The sequence below is a fragment of the Suillus plorans genome (assembly GCF_016647745.1).
Source record: "Suillus plorans strain S12 chromosome Unknown HD556scaffold_2, whole genome shotgun sequence".
NCBI classification, from domain to species: Eukaryota; Fungi; Basidiomycota; class Agaricomycetes; order Boletales; family Suillaceae; genus Suillus; species Suillus plorans.
The window spans coordinates 26,330-37,543 of record NW_024537386.1 but is presented as its reverse complement, the minus strand read 5'-3'; the positions used below and the strand labels follow the sequence as shown (position 1 = coordinate 37,543).

At 46.3% G+C, this 11,214-nt stretch overlaps 5 protein-coding genes across 5 annotated transcripts; 2 read left to right on the top strand and 3 right to left on the bottom strand.

The window, feature by feature from the left end:
* Positions 1-1,845: 1,845 nt before the first annotated feature.
* On the bottom strand, positions 1,846-2,818 carry HD556DRAFT_1302796 (uncharacterized protein; the record flags this gene model as incomplete). The annotated part of the gene is made up of 5 exons (XM_041299540.1): positions 1,846-1,927; positions 1,976-2,037; positions 2,112-2,127; positions 2,394-2,557; positions 2,615-2,818. The coding sequence occupies 5 exons, from the start codon at positions 2,816-2,818 to the stop codon at positions 1,846-1,848; spliced, it is 528 nt and encodes a 175-aa protein (XP_041166748.1).
* Positions 2,819-3,020: 202 nt separating this feature from the next.
* On the top strand, positions 3,021-6,144 carry HD556DRAFT_1302795 (uncharacterized protein; the record flags this gene model as incomplete). The annotated part of the gene is made up of 15 exons (XM_041299539.1): positions 3,021-3,143; positions 3,190-3,293; positions 3,424-3,492; positions 3,547-3,708; positions 3,840-3,850; positions 3,872-3,925; positions 4,012-4,213; positions 4,271-4,309; positions 4,364-4,520; positions 4,650-4,733; positions 4,782-4,909; positions 5,050-5,194; positions 5,256-5,393; positions 5,454-5,599; positions 5,649-6,144. 15 exons carry the CDS (start codon positions 3,021-3,023, stop codon positions 6,142-6,144), a joined length of 2,058 nt encoding a protein of 685 aa, XP_041166747.1.
* Positions 6,145-8,406: 2,262 nt separating this feature from the next.
* Positions 8,407-9,025, top strand: HD556DRAFT_304363 (uncharacterized protein). Its single transcript, XM_041310211.1, has one exon. The coding sequence runs from the start codon at positions 8,499-8,501 to the stop codon at positions 8,922-8,924; it is 426 nt and encodes a 141-aa protein (XP_041166746.1). The 5' UTR covers positions 8,407-8,498; the 3' UTR covers positions 8,925-9,025.
* On the bottom strand, positions 8,891-10,280 carry HD556DRAFT_304271 (uncharacterized protein). The gene is made up of 5 exons (XM_041310209.1): positions 10,227-10,280; positions 9,703-10,168; positions 9,601-9,631; positions 9,075-9,542; positions 8,891-9,025 (listed from the first exon to the last, which is right to left on the bottom strand). Exons 2-5 carry the CDS (start codon positions 9,792-9,794, stop codon positions 9,017-9,019), a joined length of 600 nt encoding a protein of 199 aa, XP_041166745.1. The 5' UTR covers positions 9,795-10,168; positions 10,227-10,280; the 3' UTR covers positions 8,891-9,016.
* A 138-nt stretch (positions 10,281-10,418) lies between these two features.
* Positions 10,419-11,103, bottom strand: HD556DRAFT_1302793 (uncharacterized protein; the record flags this gene model as incomplete). The annotated part of the gene is made up of 4 exons (XM_041299538.1): positions 10,419-10,537; positions 10,576-10,626; positions 10,663-10,711; positions 10,864-11,103. 4 exons carry the CDS (start codon positions 11,101-11,103, stop codon positions 10,419-10,421), a joined length of 459 nt encoding a protein of 152 aa, XP_041166744.1.
* Positions 11,104-11,214: the final 111 nt, after the last annotated feature.

The following is an 11,214-nucleotide window of genomic DNA, read 5'->3' as shown; positions in this document are numbered from 1 at the left end:
AGTGTGGACATGGGCATTGACCCAGAAATTTGATACTTGCAAGTAGAATTCTAGAGAATAATGTCAGGGTAAATAACAAGGTTAAAAATGATACCTACTTTTCTGGATAGTCGGCTGAATAAGTGAAAACCTGAGGGAAAACTCGACAAGTGATGCCATCTGAACATTTGATGACAATACCGTGTTCATAAGCATCCATGAACTTGTCATCCAGGAGGAGTGTCCAGATAGCGTGCATCAGCTCCCGCTTGCAGAAGGTATATGTCTGGTCTGTCGAGGGTTCCCCAAATATGCCAATATAGATTTCTTGGAAATCACTGGGGAGCTATCTCAAAATATTCAGCCCTAATGTTTAGCAGTAGCAGATGAGACAACGTACAGTTGGTATATAGGCGACATGGTGACATGCACCAGATGTTGGCTTCCCTCTAGTATATTTAGACTGATTCCCAAAAAATAAATAAAACAGCCACATTGAAGTGTCCCCGAAATTAGTTAGATGAGTCGCATCGGACCAAAACATGAGGGAGGCGACCATGCGTTCAAGACCATCGTCAGGTTCACGCAGCAACTTATTGATCTCCTCGTACGCTTCGAGCATGGCAGGGGAGCTGTGAGCTTCTGAGAAGACCTGGACGGTCTTTTCCTCTGAGATCTTCCAGTACTGAGTGAAAGGCGTCATATTGAAGGTCTGCGAGATATCGTCCTCGAAAACGGCTGTGATAATGTCAATGAGTGAGCGGTGGTATACTCCAGGTATCTCCAACTCAGGAGCATCCTCCTCTGATGCCCATTTCTGCTTCTCCTTTGGTAGATGAATCCTGACTGTGGATTCGCACCAACCATATTCCTCCTGGAAAGGATTGGACTTGTCGTCCAAATATCTATTGAGCAGCTTCGACTCACAGGTATGCGTGATTCCAACTGCGTCTTTCTGGCAGAAGAGAGGATCATCGAGAAATGTACCAAGGCGATCAAAGTGCGCAGCCGAGTTCAGACCTGTCCCAGAATACTGCCATGCCATCAAAAGTCCACATGTTGGATTGGTGAATGCATCGAACAATTCATCCATCCCTACATCTGTGGACGGAAGTCCAGCAAGAATCTTCGTGCACTTTGAGCCTGGTTGACCGCAGTCAAGAGTAGGGGCATCCATCACAGTGTTAAGAGTGGTGCCGTCTGTGGGAACCAGTGTGGGATGGGTGGGATAGATACAATATAGGCCCATGTTGTCGGGTTTGGTCTCGAAAGGCACAAGGGTGGGTTCTAGGCTAGGGGTGGGGCTGGGTGACCGAGGGCGATTGACAGCACTGTTGACCTCTGTATGCGAGGCCGATGTTGCAGTCTGAGGCTGCTCACCACGCTGCTGGCGACTGGTGCCTGGCATATGAGCAAGATGTGTTGCTGAACCAGAAAGGTAATCGACATAGCGGCATGGCATTCGGATTGTGCGCCCAGAGCGTTGTGAGACAACTGGACGGGGTGGCAGGTCTGTAACCTGAAATTGTATCAAGATCAACAAGACATTACAATGTAATTCACTAAAAGAAAACACTCACATTATCTTCAGGGAGTGGAACATTGTCGCCAGCTATGTGTGACGGTCCAGCAACATCATTATCCTGCTGCTACAATGTTTTATGAATATTATGAGAGGCTATAAATGAAATACTCATGGGCACGTCATCATCAGGCGGGTCAACCCAGCCATCATTGCAGATATGCTGGATTCCGTCCTGAACAATCTCATCTGAGTCTTCAATATGAGGCCTCTTCTTGCTGTGCTTATCCGACCTGCACTTTTTTGGCTTTTCATAGATAGAGTCGGTCAGCTTAACAGACATATTATACCCACACTGCGCAGCATGCGACGACAGCTGCCTTGTCGATTTGAACTGCCTCCCACAACTGAGGCACATTGGACGGCCTGACATAGTTAACAAGATACAACACAGTGAGGAAAGTGATAAGTTACCTGGTCGCGACACATCTGAAGTCTTTATAGTCACCAAGACTTGGTGTTGACTGCTGCCGATTCTAATCCTTGAGCAAGATAAGCTCAAGAGTTGTGGGCTGATCCACTGTTCATGCGACCAGCGTGCCAAGCTCACCAAGCCACAAGTCACACTGCGACACCAAACATTTAGAAATTGATATTGAATATTATAAAGCATACAGTACAAATAACATAATGGGTGCACTGGAAGTGGCATCTGTTAGACGCTGTTGTATCTTTCACATGGAGATTCTCATCAATCACCATGCTGATCAGGAGGGGAAGCGCCTGGTTGACGAGAGGGGTAAGAAGAGACCTACCAGGCTGGCTCACCTACAAAACGCCAGTCAACTTGAGTCGTGGAATGGAGAAGGAAGATCCAAAAACTAAAACTCACCTCTGACACTTAGACAGGGAGGGGACCGGAACCATCCAGAATAGAGCCAAATGTGGGAATGACGCAAGTGGAGTGGGGGATCCAGGGATAGCAAGCGCGATGTAAAAGTGGGCGTATATAGTCAATATCTCTGGTAGGTTAGGAGCGCCAAAATCAGAGTTGACCTAGAACAAAATAAGCGTCAAACTACTCACTTGAGTGTGTCAATGACGCTCTTGAACCCCGAAAATTGGAGTCTCAGAGGTTCGTCTCTCATTGTGGTCTTGCTTCCCATGACAAGCGAGGTGCATCCGGGTGTTGTGTGGCAAAGCATCGAGTGCACCTGCTCGCATGGCATCATCCCAGAGAGTGCGGTGGGGCAGTCGCAGAAACGAGTTTTCGGACGAGCTAGATTGTAAGAACAGATATAGATGTCCTCCAGGCATAGTTCATGCTGTCCGTCTGCCTTCATTCGAAAGGGGTGCGCTGCATGGAGAGGAATAGAAGTGAAGGTTGTGGTTGGTTGGCAAAAATCACGTGACTTTTGAAAGTCAGCCGGAAAATGCCAGAAATGCAAAGAGACGCGACTACGTGTTTCTCATAATCGTTTTTATCAAATACTAATCATTTTTATAATCATCTACTACTATGTCAGCCCAGTCTATTCTCATTGATGGTACCGACCAGGTCATTGTCATGGATATCGAGAACCTCCTGACTGGCTGGCCGACTTACGAGATTAAGTTTACGCCTGAGAACCCGGGCCCATTGGTGAGTCATCTCGATCTTTTCATATTACTTACTGACTTTGATTTAGAAACTAATCATCCGGCTCAAGGATCCCGTCAAGATGGTCCATATTGAGGAATCTACCGATAGCGAGGCGGAGTTATTGATACCAGGCAGTCGCAAAAGGAAAAGGTGTGTCATTTTGTTCCAATCTTCTCACAAATAGATTGCTAACTCAATGTACAGAACCGATCGTGAGCGCAAGAAAATCAAAACATGAGTTGGTCTTGCGTGTCATATTAACTAACATTAAACTTTCTAGGTTCTCGGCCGATACCATCAAGCTCACTGAAGATCTTGCAGGCCTCAAAATCACGTCTCAGACTTCTGGGTAAGGTTTTCTTATATTTACTTGATCATCATGCTGACAAATTTCCATTTACAGAAATAACACTGTCAAAGCGAGACCAGTGCGCTTAGTGGGAGCCTGCGAAGATCCTCTGCCACAAAAACCCAGATTCGACAGTAGCACTCATTGGCCGCCCCGCCGCCATCTCCATTTCAGGGACGTGGAAGATAAGGATTGCATTGCCAGTTTAGATGTTTTGTGAGCTGTGCCTGCTCCTGTTACCGCAGGCTTTACTTAGTTTATATTTTGCTGTACCGTTCTTTTTGCTCTCGCACTACTTTCATGTTATTTTATTTTGTAGTCTGTACATAAGAATTATGTAATTGTAGAATTAATCATTGTAATTGACGTGTCAACATAGATTTTAAGATATCGCATAGACGTGTCGAGGTTTCCCAGCGTGTTCTCGAAACACGTCAATAGAACCAAACAAAAGCTTGTAATCGATAATGCCATGCACACATCTTATTTCCATCTTATCTACTACTACCATCATGCCAGCACGTAGGCATCACTCACTGTCAACCTCCAGTAGCTCGTCATCAGACAGCAATGACTCGATGATGAGTCAGTCACGCTCCACTTCGCCACCCATGACTTCGCCAATGCATGAAGAACCGAAACGGAAGAAATCCCTGCAAAAACGTGCGAGGGAATCATCAGATAGCGACACCGACACGAAAAAACCCAAAAAACGAACAAAGTAAGTCAGTTTCGCATTATCAGGTGCATATATGCATATCTAATCCCTCCATCTTAGGAAACGTAAAGACTCAGACTCGGGCAACAAACCCAAACAGTAAGTACATGCCAGCACATCTGAGTCATGCTTATCTCTCAATGTCCGATACAGGAAAGGAATGTCACTGCAAGAGCAATGCTTACACGTTGCACGTTGGATACCCCGAGGGGTAGACATGTTTTGCAAACTTACTGATGTCTTTCGGGTCGCACCTCTTGTCGAGCAGCGAGAAGCAGCCGAAAAAGCAGACCATATTGAGGACGAACAAGTTAAGAGTGACCGTGAAGCAATATTGAAGAACATGTAAGTACAGCTCGTGATCACATTTCATTTTCGCTGATAACACTACTCTAGCTCCAAGGATGAAGAGGCATGAATGATGCGAACCTACAAGAAGATAACCACGGCTGCCCCATACCTACTAACACTGGTCAATGGTAACAAGAAGAAGCGGCGAGAACTTGAGGGACTTCTCACTGAGGTAAGGCATGCATATATGCACTGGTTTGCATGCTAATGCCACTTACAGATGCAAATGATTATCGGACAAGTTCGTTCGGAGGATGCTAGCCATCTGAAACCTGTCATTGGACAGTATGCAGCATATGACCCTGACGACAAAGATCTGGATCCTCCCATTCGTGCTAATAATCAACGGTCACGCGCAAAGATGGGTATTAATCACCCGCAGCTCGCCAGGATGCTCTGCCCTGTGAAGCACTTGGGTGAATATTTGAAAGATCCTATAGCATAAGTACTCTCCACCATTGGTTGAAGCTACTGATGGTTGTGATCAGAACATGCCAAAAGTTGGAAAACGGAGATATCAAGATGCGTACATTGGTCTGGCCGGCCATGGTATACTCTGGTAAGATCGCTGGGGAACATTTCAACCCTCAGCTGGTGCAGAACGGGCTATTTGAAGGATACCTTCTCGAGCGAGTGAGTGATTTTTTATTAGACCAATTGATCTTTGAGTATTCATCAAACCTGTCTCTCTCAGGTGATGAGGCATCTCTTCACAGGACCGTCCTCCGCTCTTTGCACAGACAGTGAATCTGTTGGGATGTGTCCATGTAATGCACGTCTCCATAATATGATGGAGGTAGAAGCAGAGAATATTGCATATGGTGTGATTCAGGTACATCTTTCAATATGCTTACTTTTTACATTTTAACTACTACTCAATGTCCTTATACAGAGCCGTTTCGCCATTGGTTCACGCGACAAGTGGAAGGAAGAAGACGGCACTTACAATTACCAAGATGTGTACTATCGGATCATTTCGACAATCCGTGACGCCCCAGACCCTAGTTGGGCAAAGGCACTGCACGAACATTGGAACCTGTATGTATTAACTTCTGTTATGAGCAGTATCTAACCTTGAACTTCATAGCAAATTGTTCAAAAACAAACTTGGGCTTCGCGCCTCATCTTCCACGAACACCACCGATGATGATGATGATGACGACTTCGCTCTAATGCGAAAGCAGTATGAGCAGAGGCTTGCAGACGAAGCCACTGCGCAGATGGTTTCTTCAGATTCTGGTCCTGGTGGAGAGGAGCTGCCTACTCCACCAAAGAGTCCATCTGTTCCTGTCACTGCATCTGACGGCGCTAAATCTAGCACGAGTCTGCCACCTGAGATTCCACCTCCCAGCCCGGATCCAAAGCCTCAGGAATCTGCGACATTCGAAAAGCCCGAGGAGCAGGTAGTATCTGCTAAGGAACCAGCCATTAATGATTTCAGTGATCTTAGTGAGCCTGACGAACTCGACGAAGAACCCCAGCCACCAAAGTCCAAAGCCAAGAGGGGCCGTATTCGTAAGGCTGTTGTACAGTCACCGTTACCAGCACCAAAGAAGGCCAGGACAAGCCGCAAGAAGAAATGAATGGTCACGATCGCTTACTTTTGTAGGTCACCGCATGCTTTGCTTACCATCGTTGTGCTGACTAGCATGATATTCATATTTCAGGCTCGCACACCATTCCATCTCGTTGTATCATGTCTCTTCACATCAAGGTCTTCACAGTGCTGTCCATCTCTTTGTTGTTTTCGCTGTGTCTTCGCATCGACACTTTCGCACTGACTTCCGTCCGTTTCATCATTTGTTGTACTACTACCAGGATCCAGGTTTCTGACTGCAACTTCCCTCTGTTGTAACTCACCACACGCTTTACAGTACAATCAGGACCTTACTCATAGCTAATGCCATGTAATATGATAGCAAATTAATATCTGTCTAGCATGACATATCAGTGTGATAACCGGATAGAACAATGAAAATGGCTTCGCAGGGCATATCAGCATGATACATGGCTAGCAACTGAGGAATGATCAGCAGTTGAGCAGCACATTAGCGAAAAAAACGAACCTAGGTATGACCAGATAAGCGGACCCTGTGACCTGATACACCTGCCGGCACTTAGAGGCCTTCTAAGGGCTGATGCGACCTTAGCATGCCATCGCTGGAATGGGAAATTTTGGTGATGTGGGGTAATAGGTAATATATCCAGCCATGGAATGATGGCGCACTATTCATCAAAGATGCTAGAAAAAAGAAAGAAGGTCAGCTGAACGGCTCTCGAAAGAGCATGTATAGTACGCACTGGGATTTCCACCCACCATCTCGGTGAGTGCTTAAGCTTCGCCTCCACGAAATACACTTGACTTGGCGTTGGACAGGATGCCTCGGGTTCTGTATCCATCCACAATATTAACAATAGCACCTCTCCCAACGACACGCACTCCGATGGGATATTCTCTAAGGCTCAATCCAGCTTTCCGAACGCCATAGTACAAACGCGAAGACCAATATATGCCCTAAGGAAGGTAAGGGAATTCATGACGATGAAGAAGTGGTTGTCTGGTAAAGTTCTGTCTGGCCAAATTTGCTTGAAAGCAAAGGTTCCCATGTCCCAATATTCGCTCTTGATAAGAGCAAAACCAAACAGCTGATGGTTGCCACATGCAGCCTGGGGAGGCCTTACAAGAACGCAATGAGATGCGACTGAGCTGTAGTATCTAGAGGGCACCCATTGCACCGCGGTAGACGTTTCTTGTGAGTCAGACTCTGAGATCTTTGGACAAAATGAATGGCAGTACGTGCCAAATTAATTGAAGATGAGGTCACTCACCTGAAGTCCTCTTAGACTTTGTTCCAGTTGGCTTGTAGTAGAGGTCATTTTCGAGCTCTGCACTGTTCAGTGAATAAAATAAACGTGACTGAACTGTGGAATACGTCATCGATGCGGAATTTCGACGCGGTTCGTGACACGTTCGACTTGCTTCAATTGGGATAAGAAATAGAACAGAGACAACAAGCTCAGCGACACGCCTCTAACCAGCGGACGTTTCGAGGGCAGGTCCCTTGAGTATATTGGACAAGCAGCGACATGGTAGTACTTATTACTAATTTCCATTTGTGGTGTGCGCCACACTTGTGGAACTCAATAAAGCATCGCAGATTCCAGAACGCAACTTTTTTCGAGGATTAAAATGATAACTCTTCCATCGACAAGTTCCTTTTGATTTATAAAACCAGAGGTTGAGCGTTTGTTCCCATATGCCGGCCAAATAGTGTTGTAGGTGTTCAGCACTGATAAATATCCCGATGTGCCCGGCCCCTTTTGAACGTCGTCAACTGTTGCTTTTGTTCTTGTTCTAGTCGCCTTATGAGACGTCCGGAACCGCCATGTCGTGAGCTTTAAACCCTGATCTCGAAAGGTGGATGATAACGGTAGAAGATAGATATTATCGCAAGAGTGACGACCCCGGGCCCGCCCGAGATGTGATGTGCCAGCTTCATCATCGGCATCAAGCAAGCCCAAGGATGCGGACCCTACGTCTAGATACCCACCAGAGATGAGTTGATCGCGAAAGGAACTGACTACGGGGATCCTAAGGAAGAGAGCGACATTGATGGTCAATATTTCATAGCCGAGTAAGTCCCAACAGTTCTGACCTGGGAGGACACTTGGAAATCTGATTTGTTAAGACATAGGAATGCCACAGTGGGGTGATAAAGATATAAGAAGATGACGGCAAGAACCTCTGCCATCTGTTATACTGTGCAGAGACACAAATATAACAACAAGTCGAACTAGAACAGTCGGTGCCTAGAGTAATAATATAACCCAGCTGTGTTCTAGATGATTAGTTTGGACCAGGATTTAACCGTGTCACTCAACCTGTTTGACAGCTATAGTTCGTTTGACTGGGCATAACAAGCAAGATCATCATCTGATGATCCATCGACTATTGCATTACTCCAGGTGTAGTATAGTTGTCGTTTGCATTGCTAACTGCAGCCATCTCCTCCAGGGTTGGACCTGTTTGAACAGAACGTCGGTGCACCAAGAACCGCCCGATAAACTCGTACTTTTGAGAGGGAGCTCTTCAGCCTGCTTCAATATTCCTTCGCTGATGAGCGCGTCGACGAGCCGCAAGGAAAGTAAAAGCGGTCCTGTAAATAATGTGATAAACAATCAAATTCAGTCAAATTCGTTTACCCGGTGGCGCATCTTAGTTCAGATGATCAGTCACGCTGGACAGACCAGGGGTATAAGGAACCCTTACTTGCTTCTAGAAAGCAAGGAAACTCAGCGAAGACATACGACATTTCTTATCAGAAAGGCATTTGGTTCGATGGAGGTTGACATGATGGAATGATTGGTTCTACCGCAGAAAATAGATCAGTTGGTACAAATGGGGTACTTGGGCGACACAGCCAGTCATGGAACGATGGCGGAATATTCATCAAATTAACAAAACTGCAAGAATGTCAGCTCAAGGGCTCTCGAGATCAATATGCATACGCACTGGGATCTCTACCCACCATCCCGGTGGGCGCTTAAGCTGCATCTCCACGAAATGCACTTGATTTTGCATTGGACAGGTAGCCTCACGTTCCGTATCCATCCACAATACTAACAACAGCACCTCTCCCGATGTCACACACTCCGATGGGATATTCTTCGAATCTCCAACTACCTTTCCACCTGCCAAAGTGCAAAGGCGAAGACCAAGATATACCTCGAGAAATGTGAGGGAATTTATGGCGATGTAGGCACTGTTGTCTGATGAAGTTTTGCCTGGCCGAACATGGTGGAAAGCAATGGTCCCCAGGTTATAAAGTTCCTTCCTGGTAATAGGAAAACCAAATAGCCAACGATTGCCGCATGGAGTTCGGGGAGGCTTTACTAGAACGTACTGAGATACGTCCGAGCTGTATTTAGAGGGCACCCATTGCACCGCGGTAGACGTTTTTTGTGAGTCAGACTCTGATATCTTTGAACAAAATGAGTGGCAGTACGCGCCAAATTGATCGGATGAAGGAGTCACTCACCTGAAGTCTTCCTAGACTTTGTTCCAATTGACTTGCAGTGAAGGACATTTTCGAGAAGTGTTAGCGAGAGCGATTGGTTGCAGTAAGTAATACACCACCAACTGTGGACGCCAATCATGCATGTGTTGATTGTTTTGAATTCGCAAGTATGCTCGATGGAGTAAGTGAGCGTCGGTCCCAGGGACGACAGTCATTTCTTCTCTGTGGTGATATGCCAATCGGCGACATCGGAGTCTGGACGCCGCTGTGACGAGTGTGACCGTGATGCGTTCAACCACACAGCGCAGCGGATGGGATGTTGTGATCCCAACCTAAGACACGAGAAAGGTAGGCATGTCCTAATTTTCCTTGAATCAATTTGGCCGTTAGTAAGGATTACCTGACATGCGCAAGTACTACTGCCTTCGCAAACTACAGTGATACTCCCGACTTTCAAAAGTCTTCACTCCCGTATTCTCCCCTGTGGGTTAGGCATTCAACCGGTCTTCCATCAAAGTTACGAACATCGGCAAGTCCCTAGTGTATTCGAGCTCCACCATATGTGTGTACGATTTTTCCCATCTTCCAACTGTCGACTGATTTATCAGTGGTTTCTCACAAGAAGAGCATCACAGCATTCTTCTTACAAGCAACAGCACGATTCTTTGCTTGTCGTTATGTGGCGAGTTGTCATTTCTTCCCGTGTTATAGAGCTTTTGACTCGGTTATTTCGTAACACAAATAAGATGAAATCTTCTTCCTTGGTCGCCCGAGTAAGATCGTCATCGGATAATCCATTGATTGTTCTATTACTCCAGGCGTAGCACGGCTGCCGTGTGTTATATTATGTTGCTAACTGCAACCGTCTCCTCGAGGGTTGAACCTGTCTGAACAGCACGTCGGTGCACCGAGAACAGCCCGAGCGCGTCGACGAGCCTCGAGGAACGTAAAAGTGGTCCTGTAAATAATATGTGATAAGCAATCAAATCTGTTTACCCGGTGGCGCATCTTGGTTCAGGAACAGGCCAGGGGTAGAAGGAACCCTTACTAGGAAACTCGGCGAAGATACTCAGCATTTCTTACCGAAAAGGCATTTGGCTCGATGGCCGTTGACGCGATGAAGTGATTGGTTCTACCGCAAAAAAATAGATGAATTGGTAGAAATGAGGCACTTAGGCGACACAGCCAGTCATGGAATGATGGCGGAATATTTTTTTTCATCAAAATTGCTAAAAATGCAAGGATGTCAACTGAACGGCTCCCGAAATGAACACGCATACGCACCGGGACTTCCACCCACCATCCTGGTGAGCGCTTAAGCTTCACCTCCAGGGAATGCACTTGACTTGGCGTTGGACAGGTCGCCTCAGGTTCTGTATCCCTCCACAATACTAACAACAGCACCTTTCCCGGCGACGGCATACACTCCGCTGGAATATTCTCCGAGTCTCCAACCACCTTTCCACGTGCCATAGTACAAACGCGAAGACCAAGATATACCTCGAGAAATGTAAGGGAATTCATGGCGATAAAGGCATTGTTGTCTGGTAAAGTTTTTTTCTGGCTGGATATGTTTGAAAGCAATGGTCCCTATGTTCCAAAGTTCCCTCTTGACGATAGGAAACCCAAACAGCC